This window comes from Pectinophora gossypiella, chromosome 25 (assembly GCF_024362695.1).
Source record: "Pectinophora gossypiella chromosome 25, ilPecGoss1.1, whole genome shotgun sequence".
NCBI classification, from domain to species: domain Eukaryota; kingdom Metazoa; phylum Arthropoda; class Insecta; order Lepidoptera; family Gelechiidae; genus Pectinophora; species Pectinophora gossypiella.
The window spans coordinates 4,355,107-4,382,255 of record NC_065428.1 but is presented as its reverse complement, the minus strand read 5'-3'; the positions used below and the strand labels follow the sequence as shown (position 1 = coordinate 4,382,255).

At 38.9% G+C, this 27,149-nt stretch overlaps 2 protein-coding genes across 15 annotated transcripts in view; one reads left to right on the top strand and one right to left on the bottom strand.

Moving 5' to 3' along the window:
• Nucleotides 1-27,149, top strand: part of LOC126378014 (ryanodine receptor) — a 167,659-nt gene that overhangs the window by 77,249 nt on the left and 63,261 nt on the right. For 10 of the 14 annotated variants that reach the window (XM_050026050.1, XM_050026042.1, XM_050026049.1 and 7 more), the window contains 36 exons: nucleotides 216-369; nucleotides 768-895; nucleotides 1,402-1,482; nucleotides 3,509-3,608; nucleotides 4,752-4,869; nucleotides 5,565-5,645; nucleotides 5,975-6,087; nucleotides 6,570-6,681; nucleotides 6,995-7,131; nucleotides 9,077-9,202; nucleotides 9,854-9,971; nucleotides 11,870-12,008; nucleotides 12,891-12,968; nucleotides 13,560-13,711; nucleotides 14,358-14,501; nucleotides 15,642-15,816; nucleotides 16,402-16,599; nucleotides 16,718-16,823; nucleotides 17,356-17,467; nucleotides 18,260-18,400; nucleotides 18,640-18,777; nucleotides 19,417-19,569; nucleotides 20,137-20,252; nucleotides 20,350-20,524; nucleotides 21,074-21,177; nucleotides 21,720-21,853; nucleotides 22,238-22,327; nucleotides 22,608-22,732; nucleotides 23,239-23,421; nucleotides 23,912-23,959; nucleotides 24,069-24,189; nucleotides 24,573-24,787; nucleotides 25,242-25,389; nucleotides 25,600-25,794; nucleotides 26,385-26,516; nucleotides 26,752-26,881. In XM_050026050.1, coding sequence (XP_049882007.1) covers nucleotides 216-369; nucleotides 768-895; nucleotides 1,402-1,482; nucleotides 3,509-3,608; nucleotides 4,752-4,869; nucleotides 5,565-5,645; nucleotides 5,975-6,087; nucleotides 6,570-6,681; nucleotides 6,995-7,131; nucleotides 9,077-9,202; nucleotides 9,854-9,971; nucleotides 11,870-12,008; nucleotides 12,891-12,968; nucleotides 13,560-13,711; nucleotides 14,358-14,501; nucleotides 15,642-15,816; nucleotides 16,402-16,599; nucleotides 16,718-16,823; nucleotides 17,356-17,467; nucleotides 18,260-18,400; nucleotides 18,640-18,777; nucleotides 19,417-19,569; nucleotides 20,137-20,252; nucleotides 20,350-20,524; nucleotides 21,074-21,177; nucleotides 21,720-21,853; nucleotides 22,238-22,327; nucleotides 22,608-22,732; nucleotides 23,239-23,421; nucleotides 23,912-23,959; nucleotides 24,069-24,189; nucleotides 24,573-24,787; nucleotides 25,242-25,389; nucleotides 25,600-25,794; nucleotides 26,385-26,516; nucleotides 26,752-26,881 — 4,720 coding nt within the window. The remainder of the gene's footprint in view (nucleotides 1-215; nucleotides 370-767; nucleotides 896-1,401; nucleotides 1,483-3,508; nucleotides 3,609-4,751; nucleotides 4,870-5,564; nucleotides 5,646-5,974; nucleotides 6,088-6,569; nucleotides 6,682-6,994; nucleotides 7,132-9,076; nucleotides 9,203-9,853; nucleotides 9,972-11,869; nucleotides 12,009-12,890; nucleotides 12,969-13,559; nucleotides 13,712-14,357; nucleotides 14,502-15,641; nucleotides 15,817-16,401; nucleotides 16,600-16,717; nucleotides 16,824-17,355; nucleotides 17,468-18,259; nucleotides 18,401-18,639; nucleotides 18,778-19,416; nucleotides 19,570-20,136; nucleotides 20,253-20,349; nucleotides 20,525-21,073; nucleotides 21,178-21,719; nucleotides 21,854-22,237; nucleotides 22,328-22,607; nucleotides 22,733-23,238; nucleotides 23,422-23,911; nucleotides 23,960-24,068; nucleotides 24,190-24,572; nucleotides 24,788-25,241; nucleotides 25,390-25,599; nucleotides 25,795-26,384; nucleotides 26,517-26,751; nucleotides 26,882-27,149) is intronic. The other 4 variants (XM_050026051.1, XM_050026046.1, XM_050026048.1 and 1 more) reach the window with 1 other exon arrangement.
• LOC126378047 (irregular chiasm C-roughest protein-like) overlaps nucleotides 1-27,149 on the bottom strand; it is a 416,593-nt gene that overhangs the window by 371,126 nt on the left and 18,318 nt on the right. The gene's annotated exons all lie outside the window — the stretch shown is intronic.

Sequence of the window (27,149 nt, the reverse complement as noted above, 5' to 3'; positions counted from 1 at the left end):
AGTTAATGCCATCTGCGGCAAATCTACAATAAGTCACGTCAAAAAAAAAAAAGTTAAAAAATATTCTAATATTTTTTTCTTCATTCATATAATTCGAACGCCTCTTTCCTATAGGCCATACCCATTCGAACTAATTATTCATAGTCGCTCATCAGTAGATTATTATGACTAATAGATAAATAAATTATTTCTGACGAACGTTTCCCTGCCCCCAGGACTCGGACATGCACCGCTCGCCTCACCTGGTGCCATACCCGAAGGTGGACGACGCTATCAAGAAGGCCAACCGCGACACCGCCTCCGAGACCGTGCGCACTCTGCTGGTCTACGGGTACAACTTGGATCCACCCACCGGGGAACAGCATGAGGGTAATAGAACCTGTAACCTTTTTTTACCTCTGATGGGTTTGCTCTTGGCCCCAGATTTGCCCGAAGGCATTGACGAGGCCAAAGATGGAGCGATCTCGCCCAGAAGGTGCCTGTTCACTCTGCCCTTGAACCTTAATTGTTATTGTAGATTTGCCGCATATACAATAATAAACTGGGAGTCTTCAAGGCTAGAGCTCACTCTAGCCTGGTACCTCTCAAGGTACCAAAGAAAAAACCCTAGAAAAACATCTTTCAAGTTTAAAATTACACATCTTTAATTACCTCTAACGCCTAGTATCAAGATAATTTAAAGAAATATATACTCAACTTCTTGGAAGTTTTCTTCGATTTTCCAAAGCTTTTATTTATGTTCCTAATGTATTGTATTTCTCTTGTAGCTTTACTACTGGAGGCGTCAAAACTGAAGCAAGCAGACTTCAGGACATACAGAGCTGAGAAGAACTACGCAGTCAGTTCTGGCAAGTGGTACTTCGAATTTGAGATCCTCACCGCTGGACCGATGCGGGTAAGTGACAGTACAAACAATAATTTGCACATTTTTACCATAAAAGCATCATCTCCGTTTTTCACAGGGTCCGGTAACCTAACCTTAAGATTTGACAGGTCCAGTTTTTAACAGAAGCGACCGCCTGTCTGACCTTCCAACCCGCAAAGGGATAACCAGCCCACTACAGCTTAGGTCACATACCTCCGAAACGCATTTCTCATTCGAACCTGTGTTCTTCAGACTGGGTTATCATACCACATTTTTTCCATGAAAACTTCAGGGTTAAATGAAAAATAACCCTTATGTTAGTGGGCTCATGTTTCCGCATTTAGACTCCATGATGGTCCATTATGCGTGCTGTTGTTGGCTATGTAGGCCAACCTAACTCCTTCCAGAAGCTCAGAAGTCCGGAGTTTTCACAGGCTTCGTGGTTTCGTTGTGCTGTCATTCCCGTGCATTCCTGGAATGACATGGGAGGCAGTTTTTTTCTGCAACCAGAAAAACTCTATTTCTTATGTTATTAGGTCGGCTGGGCCCACGCTGACATGCCACCAGGAATGATGTTGGGCCAAGATGAAAACTCTTGGGCGTTTGATGGATATAATGTAAGTTGATATTTTTATTACTATCGTACTGCTGAGAATTGTTATGATTACCAGATGTTACGTGGTCTAAAACGGCCTTGTAGAAATTCATCTATAAATTTCCATATGAAATTTGCACAACTCTCGTCCTATAGTGAAAAAAATGTAATTTACGGTGCGTTTGAATTACAGAAGAAAGACAAGATAAGAATGTCAATTTGTAAAAGCGCTATTAGGGCGAATATAACTTTGAGAACCTGTGGTTCAGACTAAATAAGTAGAAAAATATTAACAAAATTACCGGGAAGTAACATAACATCGTGGCGGTCAGTGTATACGAAACGCACACAAACATTACAAAGGTCAATGCTTAAAAAATCCAAAAATGTAATTAATTGTTTAGTTTTAATACATAAACATCCTATATACGTCCCACTGCTGGGCACAGGCCTCCCCTCTATCAACCGGAGGGGGTATGGAGCATACTCCACCACGCTGCTCCACTGCGGGTTGGTGGAGGTGTTTTTACGGCTAATAGCCGGGACCAACGGCTTAACGTGCCCTCCGAAGCACGGAGTCATCTTACTTTTTCGGACAATCAGGTGATTCAAGCCTGAAAAGTCCTTTCCAAACAAAGGATGTCGACAATGTCCCCATCGGGAATCGAACCCGGACCTCCAGATCGTGAGCCTGACGCTCTGACCACTAGACCACGGAGGCTGTTAGTTTTAATAAAAAACTGAAAGTAATAACATACAATTACCGGGCAGTGTGTTAAACGTCATGGCGGGTCGAGCGACATGTTCGGCCAGCTGTTCAAAGTGGGAGACATTGTCGGGTGCTTCCTAGACGTCCCCGACCAGACTATTAGTGAGTTACCACCGTAGGGAGGGTACTGCTCTGGAGGTCTCGGTAAACTGGTCTTTGCGTAAGAGAAAACTAGATTTATACACCCATCATAAACACATGCTTTTTATTTTAAATTTAAATTTAAACGATGTAAATTTAAACAAATAAATAAAAAATAAATAAGAATGTATTTTCAGCATAAACAATTAAAATAGGCATATTTGGTTGCTTATTTTAATTATTGTATTTCACGGAAATAAATTAAAAATGGAATATATTTCAATCTGGTGTTTTAAAGTAAAAAATGCACCCTTCTCTTTATTTCACGGAATGGGAAGTGACATCAGCAATAAATACAGAAAAATTTTAGTGAAATACAAAAAAAATATATAAAAAAGAATATTTGATTTGATTTAAATGTGTGGGGCCCGCTTCATTAGTGGTACAGCCGTTCTTTAATTCGTAATTCAGACATACATACACCAACATACAAAATTCACTCCCGTAATATCTATTAAAGATTTATAACCAAGGAGTTCAGAGCAGTACCTCGTAATTAATGTGTCTATATTATTGTGGTTAACTAGTGGTAACAAACTACTCTTATAGTGAATATTATAATCATACAAAGTGTCCTATGGTACGACACTATAATGGTCCAGTATTATTTATGTGTTGCTGTGTCCCCATATATTATCATTTATGTTATATGTGTTAAGCGAAATGCACTCAAAGGCGGTACCGGGGGAGCGAAGGAAGATTTCTCTGTGAATATACAAAATTACTATCAACAATTCCTTGCACTACTACTACTATTCCATGAGTACCTACTTCTTCATTGTGTCCATTGTGCTCAATAAAGTATTTTATCTATATATCTTCCCGTGCGACCTCTGTGTGCAGCTAGCTTTAATATACAAAGAATTCTAGAGTTTTCTAGAGCAATAAGTAGGTACATGAGTATCTGTCTAAAAATTAAGTTTGTAAAATTAAGCGACCCATTGCTATAACCTACAAAAAGATCGTATCAAAATTTAACTGACATCTTGATAAAGTACTATTCCAGTTCTCAAATACTTTAACTTTACAAGAGTAATAATTTCCCCAAGTGATTTTTTTTTCCTGAAATGAGAAAATATTTTCCGTAAAATACAAAATTTTCCCCGTGGTAAAAAGGATGTTTTCCGGATTTTTCAAGGAGGAAAAAGTGTACAGCGGTAACTGTGAGTCGTTCGGGAAGCAATGGGCCGTTGGCGACGTGGTGGGCGTGTTCCTAGACCTGATCGATAAGACGATAAGTAAATATCTACAGGAAAAACAACGATTGAACATTAATTAGGAAATTAATTGGAGTTTTTATTTGCTGAAAAGTGGCAGGATTATTTTTGGAAATGTATAAAATTATTATTACTAATATTTTATTTATGAAAATTGAACTGTAAATAAACAATTCTTATTAATATTTCGATATTTTTATAATTATTTCATATGAATAATGTCATTAATTATAATGGATTGTTTGTGCTGTTACTTAGATAAATCAGCATAATAATATAATTTTAATCAAAAACTGTTCAGTACCTACCTAAATATCTTTATTTTATTTCTCTAAACATCGGTATCTATTTACGCCTCAAATGGTCCTGTCGCTATAATTCAAAAGTCAACTCAAACTGACTTGCAAAATCGCTTTGGAATTCAAAATTAATATTCAAAGTATTTTAATGCCACGCATTGCTTCGCATCATTTTCAAAAAGAAGGCGTCTATATGCACAGCTTTAGGCACCTATCATTACATTTAGATTAGAACCTGACATCCATATTGGAAAGGCATGTTAGTTCTGTAGGCGTTAGAACTGTAGCTATATCGAGTAAAACACTTGTAAAGCAGTGTTATAGGTGTCCTAGGCTTACTAACAGTGCTAACTTCATCGTTACTTGAACATGTTGATAATTATACTAAACCGTCGCTTCCTGCTATCCTTTTGAGGTTGTGTAACGCTAATCGATTAATATTTCCATTATAATAATCGTATGAATGTTTGGAAGGGTTTTGGGATAACTGAAAGATGCACTTAATTTTCGCAACTACACTTATAAGTGATACTCAAAATCTGCCGTATTTTGCAATTTTAACGTAGTTCCAATGACTCTTTGCTAATTACCAAAAGACTATCTAAGCTGTAAAATGTGCTGTTGAGAATCGCCCAATTTCTGTTCTCTTAGTGGACGCATATTCATATAGAGTCATGCCATTCTCAAAAGCGAAATTAATTTTCTTCACATTAGCTGGCAGCAAATTATAAAATGATTCATTACCTTTATAAATTGTAATCCATTTCATTCAAAGACCTATTTAGCACTGGTGTAAATAGTATTCATTCTTTTTTCATAAATATAAGATTTATAAAGGAAACTTTAAGGATGATTCTTGTATCAGGTTTCTCGTTAAATGGAGAGTTGTTGATGGACGCTCTTGGTGGGGAGACGACGTTCGCTGACGTGCAAGGAGACAACTTTGTACCAGCCTGCACACTTGGTGTTGGGCAGAAAGCCAGGTAATTTGTACATTAAACATCGTTTGGCAATGTGGTCTTGTGGTCTACCGGCTTGCTTCTCCAATGGGGAGCGCCCGTACCGGATTTGCACCAATGAGTTATTAATTTATCTTAAGTGCAATTGTCACTATCACCGTTGTCTGGACCAATACAGACACGGTTCACCACCAGTCCAACAGAAAGCTCGGTGAGATATAGGTACTTAGTTTATCTTGCAATGGATGTACTACCCAAATTTTAACATGATTCTCCCGACATAGACTTTGTCCAGTGTAAGAATCTTAGATATTGTCTGAGAAAAACGTAAACTAAGTAAAACTTGTAAGCTTACACTAAAAAATGTAATGCTGATTATGTAAAAAATGTGTATTTATTTTTTTCTTAATAACATATGTTTATTATTGTTAATTGGGATATAGTCGGGGGCTGATAATCGTTAGAATTAGTATCACCCACAGCTTAAAGGAAAAGAATCACTGAACTGCAGGGAAATATTACAGCCTGTGAATTGATGATTTATTATATTTTTTTTTCCTATTTTTTGTACCTTGTATTTTTTTTGCTCAATATAATATATTTATCTCATCTTATTACGATTTATTTCTTAAACACTGTCAAGAATTATAAATAGCATTGATTCAAGCGTGTATAAGTGTTTGGTTTACTAAATTTTTTTTGTATTACCTCTATTTCAGATTAACATACGGTCAAGATGTGAACACTCTGAAATACTTCACAACCTGTGGTCTTCAAGAAGGCTATGAGCCTTTCTGTGTGTAAGTAAATCGCCATCTTTAATGTTTGTATTCAGAGTTATATAGAACAAAGCAGATTCTTAAAATGTAAATGATTAGGGTAGATTACTAGGATAAAGTTTTTTTGACGTATTCTTCAATCGTGTGGGTTGTGAGGTGGAGTACCAACCTCTTCAACCCTGGTGTCAGGGTTACTATTTAGCCGCTAAAGACCCCTGAGATAGCTAATGTAACGACTACTTACTTACATCAGTAAGAAGTAACTGGGATCAACAGCTTAACGTGGCTTCCGGAACACGGGTATATTTTTGTATTTTGACCTTGCCTGACCTCATTTTTCTTTATTCCAGCAACATGAAGAGAGACGTGACTCATTGGTACACCAAGGACCAGCCGATCTTCGAAAACACTGATGAGATGGCTGATACGAGGATTGACGTCACCAGGATACCAGCTGGTTCTGGTATGTTTAAGATAAGATAAGATATTTATTGCATTCTTGTTGTTTTACAGAGGTCTTAAAAGTAGAGGAAAGTACAAACAGGAATCCTATAAGGGTACTTCATCATTACTATCCTGTTTTTTCACAGGGTCCGCTTACCTAACCTGAAGATTTGACAGGTCCGGTTTTTTTACAGAAGCGACTGCCTGTCTGATCTTCCAACCCGCGAAGGCTTACGATCCGGAGATCGGGTTCGAATCCCGATGGTTACATATCACAAAAATCACTTTGTGATCCCTTGTTTGGTTAGGACATTGCAGGTTAAACGAATGAAGAACACAGTCTGTAACATAAAGCAGATATAAGTTGGTCGTCCCAACATCATTGTGAAGCAGTCGACAACATGGTGAAATCCGCGAATCAAGTTTGAATTCTGCTGGCTCAGTTCGAAAATAGAGATAAACAGATAAAAGGCTGATAATAATTATTCTGTTACTCTTCAGATACTCCACCGTGTATGAAGATCTCACATAATACTTTCGAGACCATGGAAAAGGCTAACTGGGAGTTCCTTCGACTGTCTCTACCTGTGATATGCCACGCCCAGTTCATAGAGTAAGTTCTTTTAACATTTTATCACACGTTCGTGCTATTTGTTACTTATTTTAATTACGAAACCATTGAATTCGACTGTATCAGTGTTATTACAAAACGAAGACTAAAAGATAAACTAGGTTTAAATATAATCCATGCCACTAAATAAGACCCCCTCAATTCCATCGCCTACGGATAATACAAAATCGTTTCATGCGGTTAGTGGAAATGTTTGGGCTATTAGCCCGGGGCATTCGCCGTAACGTGACTTGAGAAGAAGCAGGAAGAAGCCAATTCCAATTCTTAACTGAACTTATTGCTTTTATGACTCTAGTGAACAAGAAAAGTCTCGTCGTTGGGTAGAGATTAAAGAACGCCAGCAGATCCTCATGAAGGAAGCGACGGAAGCCCAAATGCCAGCTCACATTGACCAGATCATGAGGAGTGGATTCACCATGAACGATATCAAAGGTTAATGATTTGACGAAAATACTGGTGGACAAAAAAAATCGACTCAAGTTTTGTTACCCGGCCCAAAAAATGCCCTCTTTTAAAATACTACATACATAAACTCACGCCTATTTCTCACCGGGGTAAGCAGAGACTGGAACCATTTGTTTCGATCCTGACATACTTCTCTTGCTTCCTCCGCACTCATCAATCGTTTCATACACGCACGCGGCGCCGGTACAGAGCCGGAGGAACCAAGATACACACCAACCAAGATACTCCAAGATATTTAGTTTTTAATACTCTGGTTCTGAATACTTTCCGCTTTAAAGTAATAGGTCTTTCTACCTACTACATGTAATCAATTTTGTATATAATTATTTCCCTAATGCCCGGTACGATATCTTGGGGTGATTTTTTTGTCCACCAGTGTAGTTCATGCTGTGGCAGTGAAGGTTCAGTAGTAGTTCGACCCCTTTTGGTTTTACCACTTAATATGTAATGTTCCTTTATAATATATCAATATTAGTACTGATTCCAGTACACACCGTCTAAGTTTATTTTACGTCATACCTGTCATTTTCCTATACGCCGTAAAGGAAAAAGACGGGTAACCGACAGGCAAAAATTTATGGAACACACGTCAATTTTAGCCAGAAATTTAAAAATCCCTTCCAATATTTTATATTGGACAACCCGTCAGAATGAAATTGACAGCACACGTAAAAAGGATTGCGTATGAGCGATATGCCTATTTTATTCGCCGGGGTTACATTCATTTTAAAATAAACAGTTTTCAATCATCCGTCCCTTTCCTTTTCGGTGAATAAGAAAATGACGGGTATAACTTCAAATAAAATTATGATGTGTATGCAGGAATCGGGGCCGTTATGCTGTAATTTTAATAAAGTTTCCCAAAAAAGATGAATCTTTGGTTTCCATTGCCGTCTTTTGAGAAATCCAGATCTTTTGGACGTGACTTATTGTAGATTTGCTGCATGTGGCATTAAAAGTGTCAAATTTTATTCCTATTGGTGGACATACCGAGATCGGGTGGGTTAAAAAGACCACATCTAAGCAATTCATCTAAAAAAGCAATATTGCTATTTGACATTTGTTTGCATTGCGCACTTACTTTTACATGCGCAAATGTCAAATTGCAATATTGCTTTTTTAGATGAATTGCTTCGATGTGGCCTTTTTAACCCGCCCGATCTCTTTGGGATACTTCATCAAGTTAATTTTTATGTAAAATCTCCACAATAATTTGCGTTTAGCTGCAAATTTCACTAGTAACATTCTTTACTTCAAAATGATCTGTCAAATATTTGCAAAGCAAATTTCGCTTTGGCCAATGAATAGTTGCGAAATGAACATCCTAATAATCCAAACCTATTGAAACACTTTCACTGATACTGATAACGTTTAGTTGACATTTCTTTCATAAGTTTGATACTTGGGATCTACGGCTATAGACGTAGACACACCTCGAACTCTCCATACAACAATTGTGTATGACGACTAACGAGTAAGTGAGAGCGAGACACAGTTCCTTACTCCTTAGCGGAGTACAGCCATCTAAGGCTAAAGTAACTCACAGAGGGGGTGAGGTAAATCTTGCTCCGCGCCTGATATGAATGGGTGCGGGGCGGTTACCGTTCTTTCCGTAGTATCATTCTTTATTATATTTTTTTAAAGAACGTCTAGGGCCCTGTGCCGAGGTTTTTCTTGCAGCTTCTTTTCCTCGGCTATAAGTACAGGTTGTGAGAAAATGCAGTAGTTTTAGGCGGATGAGACGTTCGTTATGTAAAAATTGACGATTCAAAGTGTTACTATGTTACCTACTGAATAAATATATTTTGGAATTTGAATATTCTGACGTAGTGTCAGTGAAGGTGTTAATTCTGAAACCACCCAGCACCTTTCGTTATCGCTTATTCACCTGTTTTCTCCTGGCAACCCCAAGGTCTGCACTACGACGAGAATCAAGAGGAGCCAACTACCTCCAAGATGAAACGTCAGCCTTCGAGGCCGCCTCGCAAGGGGTCAATGACCCGGGGGGTCACGATACAGAATTACAATTTGCAACCAGGTTACCCCACACAGCTTTGATTTCGCTGCTTCTTCTGAGTGTGTTGTCTGGCTTGTTTACTGTCGCACTTTTGTTTCAGTACAATGCTGCCTATTCGGGTAGACACAAACTTAACCTCATCTTAGTTTGACAGTTAGTGCCGTCCTTCACTTACAACAAGTTTTAGAGAGAGACAGCTAGTTTCAGTCCTGTCAAATTAAGTTGAAACTAAGTTGGTGGTTGCCCAAATTGGCACCATTGATACCACTCAAAAATAAGTTTCACTCGATATTTCTCTAAGATTACACTGTCAATACATACGCATTAAACATAATTAATGAAATAAACATACTTTACTGTCATTTGTATCAAATTCAGTGTCGTATACATTATTATCGTGTTATGACAATAGTCAATAAAAGTCGAATTGAGTATCTGACTTTTTACGTTTTAATAACATTTCTCGTTTAGCCATTTCATTATTAATAAAATAGCCATATTCATATTAAACAGAAAGTTCCACGGAGAAGCTTATTCGGAACCGAAAATAATTTTTCAAATGTCATAATCTTATTTTATAAATCAACAGCAAAAATAACTTTCACACTTCACATAATAACATGGTCAAAACATATTGTCATAGTAGTAACGTGCGAAATTAATGTTCTTTAGGACAAGTGAATGGTATGCACCGGTCAACGAGTGAAGCCGAGATGGCGAAGTATGAACTGGGGGCTCAAAGCGTGGCTTCTGATGAGAAGAAGGACAAGAGAGGACGATCGCCTTTTAAGTAAGTTCAAAACTCATTCGATACATATTCGAGCGTCACGCCAATAAAATTATACATAATGGGATAATAGCATGGAGTATATTCAATATTCAATATTCTTTATTTGCATACTATGATGGTGTACAAGTTGGTCAGTTACATTTGAGTTTCACATCACAGACCCTTTCGGGCACAACAAAAGAAAAAACAAGAGAGAAGGAGGCTTTTAAATGTTTAAATCTGAATCATTAAAATATTCATTAATACTATAGTAGCATTTATTAATTAGGATTTCTTTTAGTTTTTTAATAAATATTGTATCGGCAGTTTCTTCCTTTAAACCGTTTGGCAATTTATTATAAATTTTGATGGCCATAACGTATGGGCTAGAAGAGTGTAGAACCAGTCTAGATTTTGGTATATTTAATCTATTTCTATGACGCAATGTGTATTTTACTGGGAGGTCTTGGCGACGTGTGAAAAGGTTTTGGTATTTGCGAACAAATTTACAAATTTCCAATATATAGACGGAAGGAAGCGTAAGAATTTTATGATACCGGAAGTGCGGTCGACAGCTATCCGTTTGTTTTAGATTTTTTAGGATTCTGATTAGTTTTTTCTGCAGAGTAAATAGAGCAGGTGCTTCGGTACTATTACCCCATAGTATAATCCCATAGGTAAACCATGAGAAAGCATAGGCGTAGTAAAGAGTAAGAGCGCTAGAAAAATTTGTAGATTTTTTAATTTCGTTAAGAGCATATTTAAATTGGGATATTTTATTTGTAATTTTTTGTATATGTTTCTTCCAATTTATATGTTTGTCTATATCCAATCCTAACAGTGTTGATTCATTTACTTCTTGAATTTGGATTCCGTTGTAGCTGAAGTTTATATCCAAAGGCCGTTTTTGTGGTGGGTGAAAGGTCATAAGTTTGGTTTTTGCATAATTTATTTGTAGATTGTGATCGAGCATCCACGTTGAGACTGCTTTTAAAATAGAATTCAATTTATTTGAGAGATTTGAATTGTTTTCACATTGTGTTAAAATTGAAATGTCGTCTGCGAATAAGACACAATGTTCGTTTATTATCTTGGGTAAATCATTAATATATATCAAAAATAATAAACACCCGAGCACACTTCCTTGAGGGATTGACGAGTTAATGGTTATTTTATCTGATTTTACCATTGAAATTAATTTTTCATTTTTACGATAATATTCTAATTCTACATACTGTACTCTATTTTGTAAATATGATGTAAACCATTGGAACGTTATGCCCCTGATCCCAATGCCATAGAGTTTATTAAGTAATATATCGTATTGAACCGTATCGTAAGCTTTTGTCATGTCCAGTAATATCCCTACAGCGTATTTTTTATCATTTAATGTATTTAAGATTTCTTGTACGTATTTGTAAACAGCTAATAAATATTAGTAGTAATTAATATACTACGCAAAACAGAGGGTCCCTCGCATGCTATTTATACCTATTTATAATCATAACTTAATCATGTGAATAATTAAAACAATTACCATTATCTTATTATGCCTTCTTTGGAAAGAATACAGGACGACGAAGACGAAACGTAAGTAATTCGTCATCTAAAACCCTGTATCAATTTTTAAACGTGTTGCGAGAAATACGTATGTTAGCAATTCTTTCACCACATCTTTTCACCACAACCTCAACACTTCATACAAAAAATTAATTAAACCGTAAGCTTCCGCGTGCCTTTACTCCTTACGGCCAATTAAAACTAAAGTAAGACCCGAAGGGGGTAGGTACGGGGCTGAGAGTTATCGTTCTATATGAAGAATTATTCTTTATTCTATGCTGTAACGTCACAAAACCAAGTCACCGGAGTTCACAGGCTTTTAATGTATTTGCTCTACAAACTTTGCTTGAAATGTACAGATTCTTCAAAAAACGCGGCGAAAGCGGCGATCGGGCAAAGTCTCGGAAATCCAAGACGCCAGATCCGTTCAGTGATGCTGAGGTGTCTCCAGAAAGAGGCACAATGAGGCGGCCTAACCCGCAAATCCGAGTATCCCAGGTATTGCAAAATATTTTTTCCAAGTGTGAAATATATTTTCCAATTATGATTTTTGTGCCCAAAGAATGAAGTTTGTTATTTCCTTGACGTGTGATTTTTGTCCCCCAAGAATTAAAATGGTTTTTCAAATGTGAATTGCAGAACATATGTAATTATTCCACTTAAAATGCTATATATTGCTTCAATCCAAAAAACAGATTTCCATTTTGTATTTCATTCAATAATGAATGACTTTCCAATCGGCGTTCCCCAAAAACACGATAGATGGCGTTGTTAAGTTTTTTCTTGGTTCTAATTTCATGGATAACAGACATAATGCATTTTTTATCTTTGTTTCTGGGTATAAATGATGACTCTTACTACAATTACAACTTGCACCCATTATTGTTCTGATCACAATAAAGAGAAGCAATATAGGTAGCAACATCATTCTTTACATAATGTGATCCAAATATCAAGCAACTATTGGTTTTATACATGCTTCTACCATTACATTACATTTTTTAAAAATTATGTACCCCAGCAACGAGAAAATAGGTAATTATCACGTTAATAGTGAACAACACCATCTATCGTGTGTTTGGGGAATGTCGATTGGAAAGTCCCTGGTTGCTTTTAATCAGACATAACACATACAGTGGTGGCGTTAGAAGCTACTAGTTGACATTTCAGATTTTAGACATTGGTTGATTGAACCCTAAAAGGACCCTTGATGTGCACAGAGCCATGAAACCGGGATGATGCGGGCCAATGCGTAGAATTTTGTTTGCGGTCATACAAAATCTCTCTCCCGCTTTCCTGACTCTGTATGGATCAAGCGTTATATTTTGCCCAAATGTTTGTTTCTTAACAGTTTGTGTTGGGTTTATTTTGTTTTAAAAGGCAAATCAGAGGTATAACCAGTATAACGCCATGCAAACACGACAAAGTCGCGGCAATGTATACGAACCACAAAGCCTAGTAAGTTTATTCGTTTTGATGTGATGTGTACTAATAATTAGGCTTTTCCTAGTACTAACGAAGATGATCCGTGCTTCGGAAGGCATGTTAAGCCGTTGGCCCCGGTTACTACTTATGACGTAAGTGAGTAATCTTCTAGCCATATCAGGGGCCTTTGGCGGCTCAATAATAACTCTAACATCAGAGTTGATGAGGTTGGTAATTCACCTCACAACCCACACGATAGAATAAGAAGAGAGCTATCTTCTCTCGTGTGGATTAACAACCCTAGTGTCAGGGTTACTATTGACCGAAGACCTCTGACATAACTCATGTAACGACTATATACTTACATAAGTAAATAGTAGCCGGGACCCGACCGCTTAACGTGCCCTCCGCACGGATGATGAGGTTGATAATTTACCTCACAACCCACACGATAGAAGAAGAATATCTTCAATACCTCCAAATCGTATCTGGCGACGGCGACTCCTATCATCTATGGAACTTCGACATCTAAATCTAATATACTGTTACTTACACTTACTTTAAATAACAATCAAACTTGCAATATATTCCCCACTCTACAAAACTTTCCAACCATACTTGCAGACAAACTTGTCCGTGCCAGTACCTTCGCCACAGCAAGACAGGAAACAGATGACGACCGCCACTCTTGCTCAGTCCACCACAGAGACAATTGGAAACGAGATCTTTGACTCGGAGTGTCTGAAGCTCATCAATGAGTACTTCTATGGTGTCAGGTAAGAGGCGTTGAGATTATTTTATCATCTATATTCTTTTTCGATTCAGATGGACTTAGAATGCATTCTGCTGCTTATTATACTCGGTGTATACGCGCTGGTATATTTCCCCGATACCGACCCCGCCGCCGGCATGGTTGACAAATCGTCAACCATGCCCTCATTCGACGCATATCGCTATCGACCACGCAAGGATAATTCTTCGAAATATGACGACGACACCCCTCTGACGACGCCCTGAGAGAGAGAGAGAGAGTTCACGCCCAACTGGGCACCGTCAGCCCTTTGTCTTATGCTCTCCATTTGTCCGACCAAGAAGTTAATGCCATCTGCGGCAAATCTACAATAAGTCACGTCAAAAAATAAACTGGTATATTTGGATGTTAACACCCACATAAAACATTTAAATGCTCTTAAATGCAGTTGTATTTTTAGGATTAGGTACGCTTGCTTACGCGCTAGAGATGTAACTGATCTACTATAGATCATAGATTTTAGGTATATCTCATACAATAGGCGTATACAGTAGTTAAAACATCAACCTCTCAGTTCTACTGATAGACTGTTAAAAATATGTCATCGCTTTTCTCTCTTCTTGATATCAAATTGTCTTTCTATCATCCTATATGTAAATACACTATTCCAGAATATTCCCCGGCCAAGACCCGACCCACGTGTACATCGGCTGGGTGACCACGCAGTACCACCTGCACTCCAAGGACTTCAACCAGGGCAAGGTCATGAAGTCTTCCGTTATCATCACCGATGACTACGATCGGGTTGTTGAGAGGTAAGTATTATATAAAGCTTGGATGGATATGGGCAGAGTTTCATACAATAATCAAACAAAATATTATTGGTTAGCAAAAATTTAGAATCGATCGCCATCGACTCGCAAAGAAGAAGATTATGAGCAGTGTCATTCGTGCCTGATCTGCTCGGAATGACTGTTCAGAATAGTTCTATCGACTATAGGCTAAGGAACCTATAAAAATGTGATGCTGTATTGATGCAATCTTATCGATGTTCGAGTTGAAGGCATATTTGACAAACAGGATTTTTGTCATGTTCTAGCATAGAATGATAGACGTAGAATCTTGACGCTCAAAAATAGTTCAGAAAAATAAACGATATTAAATTTCTTCCTTTTTTAGGGCAAACACATCTCATTTTTCCATCCTTATTTCCATCCATAAAATTTTGTCGACATCGATAAGTTTGTTTTTTACCCTATTTAGTATTTTGACAGAACGACATGACTTATTTGGGTTCACATATTAGCACCAATCGACAAAACGACATAATTATGTAGTCAGAATGGATACTATGACCGTGACATTATTTTATAACGTTGCGCATGTTAGCCCTACAGGTCACACACTGCTTCCTAGAATATTAACCAAATAAAACAAACATCATCAGCCCATTAACGTCCCCACTGCTGGGGCACGGGCCTTCCCTATGGATGGATAGGGAGATCGGGCCTAAAACCATCACGCGGGCCCAGTGCGGTTTGATGGTTATTAACGACTGCTAATGCAGCCGGGACCAACGTGCGTTCCGAAGCACGGAGGAGCTCGAGATCAAAACTTTTTTTTTTGTGATCACCCATCCTACGACCGGTCTTTGCGAAAGTTGCTTAACTTCAACAATCACAGACCGAGCGCGTTTACCACTGCGCCACCGAGCTCCTCAAACATCACATATTCTGTAATATTGTACGCCCGACAGGAACAAAAATAAATATAATATTATGATTTTGTACTTTACACAGTTTCAGAATAAATGATCCTTATTCTATTCTAGTCTTTCCCAACACAAGTAAATTATTTTACTTACTGGGAAGGCTTATTTTAAGTCTTACAATGTAATTAAGCAAATAAATGCCTTTTTCATTTTTTTTTTTCATTTTCATTCTTCATCCTTCCAGTGTAAACCGCCAATCATGCTACATGGTGCGAGCTGACGAGCTGTACAACGAGGTGATGGCCGAAGCGACGGCTAAGGGCGCCTCACAGGGCATGTTCATCGGCTGCTCTGTCGACACCAGCACCGGCAGTGTCTCCTTCACCTGCGAGGGCAAGGACACCACCATCAAGTTCAAGGTAATGCAAAGGGCAAACAAGCTGAGTAACATATGATACTGCCAAACTTCTAGGATTAGAAAATTGAGCTACGAACTCCAAAATATGCAATACTTTGGCATTTTTATAAGCACTAAACACTACTTTCTGTGGTCCTATGCTTCATTGGCTAGCTTCTCGAATGGAGAGCGCCGATTCGAACCCTAGCATCGGATTAGCGCCAATGAGTTATTAATTTATCTAAATACAGTTTTCACTAACACAGTTATGAGACTGAATCCTATATCCCAATTGGGGTAGTCAGATGTACACCTATCGTAAGATGAACTAAGTACCTACACCTCACCGAACTATCTGTTAGATCAACGTGATAGGTGGTGAGCTGTATCGCCATCTATAATGCCAAATATGTTAGTAAAAACTGCGCTGAAGATCAATGAATAACTCATTGATGCAAGTACAGAGCCAGCGCTCCCCGTTTGAGAAGCAAGCTGTGTACCACAGAACCACAGCGACATATACCCGTCGCCACGAAAGATGGTCTTTACATGTATTCGGACGACAATTATAAGTATTTTGAAATTCAAAGAAACTGTCCCTTTTCAGATGGAACCAGAGACGAAGCTCTTCCCAGCGATCTTCGTGGAAGCGACATCGAAGGAAATACTTCAGATCGAATTAGGTCGCTCGGCCACCAGCCTGCCGCTCAGCGCCGCCGTGCTACCGACCAGTGACAAGCACGTCATTCCGCAGTTCCCGCCGAGGCTTAAAGTGCAGTGTCTTAAACCGCATCAGTGGGCTAGAGTGAGTTTTACTAAGGAACAACTTAAAAAAAATTTAGAAAGTATGTAAACAACCTATATACATCCCACTCCCCTCTCCCAGGCTACGTTAGAAATCAAAAAACCCATTTAATTTGCAGGTGCCGAACCAATCCCTACAAGTGCACGCTCTGAAATTGTCCGACATTCGTGGTTGGTCCATGCTGTGCGAAGACGCCGTGTCTATGCTTGCTCTGCACATACCAGGTACAGTCAATTGTATTTGAAATGAAACGACATGAAAAATGTTTTTATTACCAGAAAACAAAACAATGAGGCACATAAAGTAGGATGCGTTCTTATATTAAAAATATAACTTTTAGAAGAACCTTTATGTTACCCAAACCCACCTTAACTTTCCTACAAGAAATGCCCATATTATATTATCTCTCAGATATTTCTTGAACAAAATGTCCATATAGATAATTCGTAAAATGTATGTTCTCAGGTTTTTAGACATCTAGGGAAAGTTGACGATAGAAGGAGAAAGTTTAGAAAATAGAGTTATGAGAAAAGAATCATTTTGAAACTGGTGGATATATAAAGGAACTTAAGCCCAAACCAAGACTGCTGTTGATAGATAGATAGATAAAATTTCTAAATATATATACGTAAATTGGATAAAATAAATACTTGGAATTGCTCAATTAATATTAACGTACCCACTCCACACTGCTCCGGGGCAAGTTGGTGGAGGTGCTTGGACTAGCCATTAAATGAAATGTGTATGAATTCCCAGAGGAAGACCGCTGTATAGACATCCTGGAGCTGATTGAAATGGACAAGCTGCTGAGCTTCCACTCGCACACCCTCACGCTATACGCTGCTTTGTGCTACCAGAGTAATTACAGGTGAATAATGTTTGCATCATCATTTGGCTGCTCAATAATAACCCCGATACCAGGGTAGCTAAGGTTGGTAATCCATCTGATTACCCGCACGATATAAGAAGATCATTATTAACTTAAGAGCCACGCTCTTGTCGGTGCAGTATTCTCTATTCCTGTCCATCCAAAGACAACTTTTGTCTTCTTTATAAGACACGATGTTCGCTTTTTCATGCCTTCTTGAGTTTGCATATCAATTTTATAATACGGTATTTTATATTTAAGTAATTGTAGCAATAGTTGGAAATACCCTAGACTATAATTATAAACTGAAAAACGTATCGAACCAATTAATCTTCAGAGAACATTATATTTATTGTAATACTATAATTAATAATTGTAACAGCCTCTGTGGTCCAGTGGTCGAGCATTGGACTCACGATCCGGAGGCCCCGGGTTCGAATCTCGGTGGGGACATGTCACAGAAATCACCTTGTGATCCCTAGTTTGGTTAGGACATTACAGGCTGATCACCTGGTTGTCCGAATGTAAGATGATCCGTGCTTCGGAAGGCACGTTAAGCCGTTGGTCCTACTTACTGATTTAAGTATGTAGTCGTTACACGAGTAATTTCAGGGGTCTTTGGCGACTCAATAATAACTCTGACACCAGGGTTGATGAGGTTGGTAATCACCTCACAACCCACACAATAAGAAGAAAAGATGAGAAGTCTAGACATTCTGATTAATAGTAGCAATTTCTTCCAGGAAACTAGATAATATTAAATGTATTCTAACCCCTACATTTCCCCACCAGAGCCGCGCACGCGCTATGCCAACACGTGGACCAGAAACAGCTGTTGTACGCTATCCAGTCTCAGTACATGTCCGGACCTCTGCGACAGGGCTTCTACGATCTTCTCATCGCCCTGCATCTGGAGTCACACGCTACCACCATGTAAGTACTGTGTACATATTGTACTATTTTTACTGTATCTATCATGGTAACTACAGACGTTTATAAAAGGAATAACTTACTGACATATCGTGCCTGACTTTGCAGACTGAAGTAGCTGCATTTTTTGTTAAATTATTTTGTGTTATTGACAATAGCAAAAGGTGCAAATCAGACTCGCCAAAACCATTTTTGTATTTCAAATACGTCTCTTTCGAATCGAATTCTTTCGTTTTATCCAGGGAAGTATGCAAGAACGAGTTCGTCATCCCTCTGGGACCGGAGCTGAAGGCTTTGTACGAAGATCCCGAAATGGGCCACAGCCTGCGGTCGCTACAGACTGAGAGCGTCCGGCCGCAGATGAAGATGACGGATATCGCGTAAGTTTTGTGGGTTTTTGATAAGTTTTGGGGATATATGATTATTTGATAATCATTTTAGTGGGTCTTATTAGTTTCGGGTTAGATTAATCATGGGGTCTTTGATTAATTTTGGGGGTGTCTGCTTAATTTGAGGGAACCTTTGTTTTGTTTGGGAGATTTTGAAGGTTAAGGGTTGAGTTAGCGATATGTGTTTTTTTGTGGAGATTTTTGATAGGTTTTCGGGGTATTTCATAAGTTTTGGGAGATATGATACGCATGTCGCTGATATTTTCATTATGTATGCCTTCAAAGGACTATGACAGCTCTGCAGTGCGACACAAGGTAACTGGAAAAAAATTCTGACGGAAAAAATACTTGCTGTATTTGTTTTATTTCGTCATTGCTTGGCGATAGATAGATTAGCTTATGTGTAAGAAAACATTAAATAAAAATAACCATTAAATTTTCTCGCTTCCACTTAGGCGCAACACCCATCATGTCATCTCATTTTATTTGTTTGCGATTGCGTCAGCCAATCATTTAGGTCTTATATAGACTACCCAGATTTGATTTTATTTTGGCAGAATTGTTGTCAAATAACTTCCTCTATAGTGTACATGCTCTATGTTACTTTATAAATATCAAATCCTTCCCCAGTGAAAACATATCGGACATAAGCAACCTGTACTCGCCCTACTTCCCCCTGGAGGTGGTGCGCGAGTTCGTGATGCAAGCGTTGGCTGAAGCCGTCGAGACCAACCAGGTGCACAACCGCGACCCTGTAGGAGGCAGCAATGAGAATCTATTCTTGTGAGTATAAAACTGTGGAGAGTTTTAAAGATAACGCTGGGCAAACCTTTTGTGCGTAGCCAAAAACGAAAGTATAAATGTCTCACTTAGCTAATCATTATATAGTGGAGATTGATGAACCCACTTTGCATCTTCTTGTATTATATTTCTACTAGGCCAACCATCTCGATATTGCACAAACAAGGCTTTCAAGCGACGGCATCAACATACATGATGGTGTCATCTAATAAAGCCTACAAGATCCCACTGCTGGGCAAAGGCTTCCTCTTCCTCTTTCTATTTTTCGCGGTCTTATGCATAATCCGGCCAGTCTATCCGGTAAGCGTCCAAGTCGTCATGCCATCTCTTTCGAGGTCTACCACGACGCTTGTACCGGTCATGAGGCACCCAATGCGTGACGATCCGTGCCCATCGCTCAGAAATAAAAATACAAACGATCAAGAAACAATCCTCATCCAAGCTCTCTTAAACTAGTGTACCTACCTTGGATGTAACGTATTTTTATATATTATGATTCTTCCCGTCTTACTTGTTTCGCGGTTCCTGCTTTATTACTCTCTTGTGCAGGCCTCTAATCAAGCTCGTAGACCGTCTGCTACTGGTGGGCATGATGCGAGATGAAGATGTTGAAAAGCTACTCATCATGACCAACCCAGAAACCTGGGACCCTACGTTTGATAAAGGTAATTATTACTTCTGTTGGCGGTGCTGGTGCGTCGCCCGTTTGGCGAACTTGGACAACACATTATTATTTTACCTATACTTCAACATCCTTCACAGAGGGTAAAGACGAGCACCGCAAAGGTCTCCTCCACATGAAGATGGCGGAAGGAGCTAAACTTCAGATGTGCTACCTTCTGCAACACTTGAATGACATCCAGCTGCGGCACAGGGTGGAGGCCATCATAGCCTTCGCTCATGATTTAGTTGGGGATCTTCAGACTGATCAGTTGAGGTGGGTTGGCAAAATTTTTATCTTCTTCCTACTTAGTGATAGAAAGAAACATTTGAAAGAAAGAAACATTTATTATTTAGGACACCACAGACACGGATTACATATATATACATTATAATGACATCACATCAGAAGTTAACGCAAACACGAAATATTTTCTATATAGAAACATGGAAAACGAACACAGAAACTTATACCTAAATTAAAATGTGACGTCATATCGGCTTACCCATGTGTACATGTTCACGAATAGCACGTTCACGAATCGGTACGGAGCATCATTATTTCTTGCTTTGTGTTGAATCTTTGATTTTTTGGTCTGTCCGCTCTGATTCTCATCATCGACCCACTCTAAGTGGAGTGATATCTTAGTACTCACACATATACACACAATCCATTTACACTTTCTCTGTCCTATTCTGCTGTCTAATAAATGTATTATCTAATGATAAATAACAAATGTCCAAAAGAATCAAAACATCACTGCTCTGGTATCTGATGTGCCTAATAAGCAGTAAAAGCTAAAGATAACTATGTATTTGTTCCCAGACGTTACGTAGAGATCAAGCAGTCTGATTTACCCAGCGCAGTGGCCGCTAAGAAGACAAGAGAATACCGTTGTCCACCGCGAGAGCAGATGAACGCTATACTGAGTAAGTTGAGGATGATTATAGAAGGTTTATTTCGTGTAGATATAGGTCAGTGGATAGACCAGCGGCTTGGTGGTCCGACGACAGGTAGGTTATGTGGTTGGGGTCGTTCAGAATGGCGTAGTAAAGAAGATGTCTGTACCCAGCAAGGAATGTCTTTTTTTCTTTGACGTAACTTATCATAGATTTTGTCACTGATGGCAGTAACTACTTGGCCTAAAATCAATGGATGAGAAAGGCTGTGAACTATTCCTTCTCCAAGATGGTTTCCTTTACCGCCGATACTTTGTACATGGCCAGTTAAAGGAAAAAAGAGGTTTTTTTTAGCAGCCCAACATCAAAGTCGTGTTTCGCCGTTACAACCAGCAACTCCACAATAAATATAGGAAATAAATATTTCTTGATATACCTATACATTATCCATTATAGACGGCAACACCTAACACGTTGGTATAACAGAAGGCACGGTGAGGTGTGGGTACTTAGTTCATCTTTCACTCCAATTGAGATACAGCCGTGAGCTTGTTATGTTATTATGTCATCAGGTTTCAAACACATGGACGAAGAGGACAAAGAGAATGTCCCATGCGGCGAGGACCTGATTGCCAGAATGAATGAGTTCCACGGCACGCTGATGGCGCACGTCTCACTCACCGCGCTGCAGGAACCTGACGGCGATGTAAGTGGACCAAAACTATCAAGATGATAGACGAAAGAACGGTTTGAAAGATTTGAGTCCCAGTACGGGCTTAACCAATGATTTTTGAATTTATTTTCGAATTCATTTGGATCATAAATTATTATGACGTGTTCAAGGGAAAACATCATAAGGAAACCTAAATTCCTGAGAAATGTTTTTCAGATGTGTGTGACCTGTATTAACAGGTTAGGTTAAATTAGTAACCTACCGCTGTCTACCTCTTCCGGTGACAACAAGTGATTATTAACAAACATAAGATGGCGCTGCATTTTGTACCTCTTTTAATAAATCCAAATTAAAATCTAGAAATGATATAAAATATCCTCGTTGTTATCTCAATGTGAAATGTTTTCTTTTTTACAGGAGTCAAATGAGCCTGCAACGAAACCCGGTGCATTTGGCAAGCTGTATAATATAATTAATACCGTCAAGGAATTGGAAGAAGAGCCAAAGGTAAAGACATTTTGTAAATTGAATGTGTTCCTCTAGTTATTTATTAAGTTGTAATGTGTACCATTGGTTTTTAAAAGATGTGTTGCTGTTGCAGTTTCTTGTCATTTCTTATCCTCAGCCATAACACCTTGCGAAATGACGTAAATTCAAAAATGTTAAATTGACCTTCAACAAGTTTATCCATGATAATTACGTTGAATAAATGATTCTGATTTCTGATTTAATTACTAATAATGTAATTCATAGTTTCTCTTATATAAGATCTTTATTTGCTCGACAGCCTATCGAAGAGCCACCAAAGAAGACGCCAGAAGAAAAGTTCCGGAAGGTGCTGATTCAGACAATAGTATGCTGGGCAGAGGAATCGCAGATAGAAACTCCCAAACTTGTTAGGGAGATGTTCAGGTACTGATTTATATTCATTTTATAGTTTTCCTTGCTAAGATAAAGAAATGAGAAATAAGTGTTCAGCTGCTTGTCGTCCCAAGCATGTTGACTAAAGGACTGTGTCTAATTTTAACAAATAAATCATTATGGGCGATAGGCTGAAAACTTGTCATCATACATCATGACCATCTTAAGATGTCAAATCTAAGAGCGGACTGGTCTTGAAAGTTCTGCCCAATCAAACATGGATTACAAGTGATTAAAAATGTAGATTTTTTGCCCTGCTTATTTCTGTTACGGAACATATTTTTTATTTCATTCTGTTAATCTTTGATATGTCGAGATGTACCAGCGCAATACAACATATTATGTTATATTGCACATCCATCGAAAGATGAGCTTCACCGAGCTTTCTGTTAGATCGACGTGATTGGTGGTAGATGGTGTATTGTTTCATGTGTAGATATTCATTCCAACATTTTAAATAATGATTAGGTAAATAACCAAAAAATACCCTTCAACAGCCTCCTCGTCCGCCAATACGACGCTGTTGGCGAACTGATTCGCGCGTTGGAGAAGACATACGTGATCAACTCGAAGACGAAGCAGGACGTGGCGGAGATGTGGGTCGGCCTCAGCCAGATACGAGCGCTGCTGCCGGTGCAGATGAGCCAGGAGGAGGAAGAGCTCATGAGGAAGAGGCTTTGGTAAGTAGCTTACCCAACTGGACAGGGGATTGTCTCCTCTTGGATTTTTTAAATTATTTGTGTATAAAAATTGAATTTCGATTCATTAGACGTTTATCGCGCCAGGCTGTGTTAAGGGTCCTTTTGATTTGGATTCTCACATATAGGTTTTTGCTACTACTACTATACTATACTATTTGTATTTGGTATTTGGTTTTGCCTGTCAGCATATTATCTGGATCTTAGGACGTTGCTCCCCATGAATGGGCTGATCACGTGTCACGATCTTGATCAAGGATCAAGGAATAAGTGTCAAATTCCAATGTGTGTGTTTTTAGGACATTTTTTGGAATGGGACTAGAGTAAAAAGCATAGACATTGTCAGTATTTTTTTCTACTTTATCTTACCTAAATAAAATAAAAAGATTTTTTGGTAAAGCTGAATAAAGCATCTATCAATTTATCAAAGAATTTAACATCTAATATAATTGTTTTTTTTTTTTTTTTTAAGGAAACTGGTCAACAATCACACTTTCTTCCAACATCCTGATTTAATTCGGTAAGTACCGCGAAATATTGTAAAACCAATTTGTCTTGTTTATGATAGATGTAACTTGGATTTAACTGTTAGCTGATTAAATTACTAACTGTAATAATAATCTGCGCAGTGTTCTCCGCGTGCACGAGAACGTGATGGCAGTGATGATGAACACTCTCGGCCGACGCGCGCAGGCGCAGTCCGACGCCGCGCCCTCTTCGCAGCCCGCCGCCGACGAAGGCAAGGAGAAGGTAAACTCTTCTGTTCCACCTTTACACTGCGAAATTGCAAATATACGTTATGAAATTCAGATTACTAAGTAAAGACAGATCTAAAACTAACGAAAACCATTTTTTTTTATATTTAACTTATTTATGAATTTGAATCAAGAATAAGTCCGACATTTTATCACATTTTTCTCTATCGTCACAGAGTGTGCGTGTTTTGAGATTTAGTAAAAAGTAACCGATTTGACTAGTTAGAAACTAGTCTTTTGTCACAGTAGTGCCGACTGCCATTGTCTTACGTGGCAATGTCCATTTTTTTAATCTTCTTTTAATTCTCCAGATACCCTGGTAATAGATATGCCGAAATTGAATAATAAATATAATAATTAAGCATTATTCCTCTCCAGGACACATCTCACGAGATGGTGGTAGCCTGCTGCCGCTTCCTCTGCTACTTCTGCCGCACGGGCCGTCAGAACCAGAAGGCCATGTTCGACCACTTCGACTTCCTTCTAGAGAACTCCAACATTCTGCTGTCTAGACCATCGTTGAGGGGATCCACGCCCCTTGATGTCGCTTACTCTAGTTTGATGGAGAATACTGAGCTGGCTCTTGCTCTGAGGTCAGTTTGGATGTTTATTTTAATATTTTATTGTTATTTATTGTAGTCTTTTTCTTTGGTGTGTATTATAAAGTCAATGACCAACCTCACCAACCTTGAAGTCAGGGTTATTATTGAGCATCTAGAGATCATCTGCCTTCGAGAGATCATGTAACGATTATGTAGGCACTTAATTCAATAAGTAGTAGCCGGGAATAACGTCTTTAAAAATAATATTTTTTTTACATCTTTACGAGCCTTCCAAAATACAGAAACATCATAGTTCTCAGACAACCACGATATACCTGATCCAAGTCTATAATGACCTAACTAAACTAGGGACAGACTTACAAAGTGACATTTTATTTGACATGTTCCTATAGGGAATCGACCCAGGAAACCCAGGATGTCTGGATCGTGTGGTAACCGCCACCACGGAAAGTACTTTATACTTATATTAACCATTTGGTTGCAGAGAACACTACCTAGAGAAGATAGCAGTGTACCTGTCGCGATGTGGTCTGCAGAGCAACTCTGAGTTGGTAGAGAAGGGATATCCCGACCTCGGCTGGGACCCAGTCGAGGGTGAACGATACCTTGACTTCTTGAGGTTCTGTGTTTGGGTGAGTACACATATTGACACGACGATAATTGCTCGGTGACGCGTGGGTACTTTGCTCATCATGCGATATATCTCTGACTACTCCAATCAGGAATATGTGTGTATTTAATCTGTGGTTAGTTCAGCTCGACAGTTGCCTTCACTGGACAAAAACCGTAGGTACGCAAATGAAAAGTGATAATAAATAACCAACCAAAACATCTTTCCCTAGGTTAACGGCGAAAGCGTAGAAGAGAACGCAAACCTGGTGATTCGCTTGCTGATCAGAAGACCAGAGTGCCTCGGCCCCGCGTTGCGAGGCGAAGGCGAGGGTCTGCTCAAGGCAATAGTGGATGCCAATAAGATGAGTGAAAGGATCGCTGATCGGAGGAAGCTCAGGGAGATGGAGCAAGAAGGGGATGTTACCGTGAGTTGCTTTTTGTGGATTTATTTTTAAATACTTCTGAATAGGAACTTCTATCTTCACTCTTTACATGTTGTACTAGATAAACTGCTTCTGGACGGCAAACACTGACTTAAGGAGTATGATGACCTCTATTAAGGTTCATCATATCCATCTTCAATACCAAGCATTCTGGTGATTCGTGACTCCGAGTACAAATCACCGGCTTGATGTCAATGATTATCTGCGAGGCGGCTGAAATCCCAATCGGCTAATACCCCCTGAACAATATTTGCCAGTTACATAATGAACTCGTCAAAGTCTCAATATTATAGAGGGTGTTAGTGACACCGCAACGAAAACTTTGAAGGATGATTTTCCATCAAAAAAGTATAAAATAAAGACAATTAAAAAAGCACAAAAACGTGAATTTTGCGACGGAAAATTCCACTTGATATCAACTCAGAGTCATGGTCTGAATCATCCCCCTCAGTATTTGGTACGGTGTCGCTAAAACCATGTTTCGCAAAGTGTCCATAATATTGTAGACTCGACAAATAAACAGCTGTTATTCCGCCATTTTATTTTATTTTTATTTTTTTTATTTATTCCAGTTCAGCCACCCACTACCGGAGTCAGATGACGATGAAGATTACATTGACACCGGCGCAGCCATCCTCAACTTCTACTGCACGCTCGTCGACCTACTGGGGCGGTGTGCGCCTGATGCTGCTGTTATCGCTCTGGTGAGTACAGGCTATTGTTTTATTTCAAGATTTACGTCTTTTATTTATATCACACACACAGCCTCCGTGGTCTAGTGGTTAGTCACGTGACACGCATGTCAGAGAAAAAAATGAACTTATCGATTTCGACAAAATTTATTGAATCGATCGATTCGTTTATCACATTGCGCACGTTAGCCCTGCTGGTCCTTAAGAAGTTTCATTCGATTTCTTTAATTCGCATTAAAATCTCCAGGGCAAGAACGAGTCTCTCCGAGCGCGCGCCATCTTGCGGTCGCTGGTGCCACTAGAAGATCTGCAAGGAGTGCTCAGTCTAAGATTCACGCTCAACAACCCAGCCATGGGGGAGGAGAGACCTAAGTCAGGTTAGTTACTAATATTACTAAATACTCTCCGGCTATCGCGTATTTGCATTTAAGGATATTAATGGTTTTAAAAGTAAAGACTTTCTAACCCACACGTTTCTTTTAATGCTCTCTGTTTTATTACTTTCACATTACATTATACTGTTTATAACTGATTCTTGATGCGCGTGTACGGTACGACGGTTCTTGATGGAGTGAGATTTGTGGTTGCGCACGCAGCCATCCTTACTACTCTTTACGAACTCACGCTTTACGAACCTTATTCGAT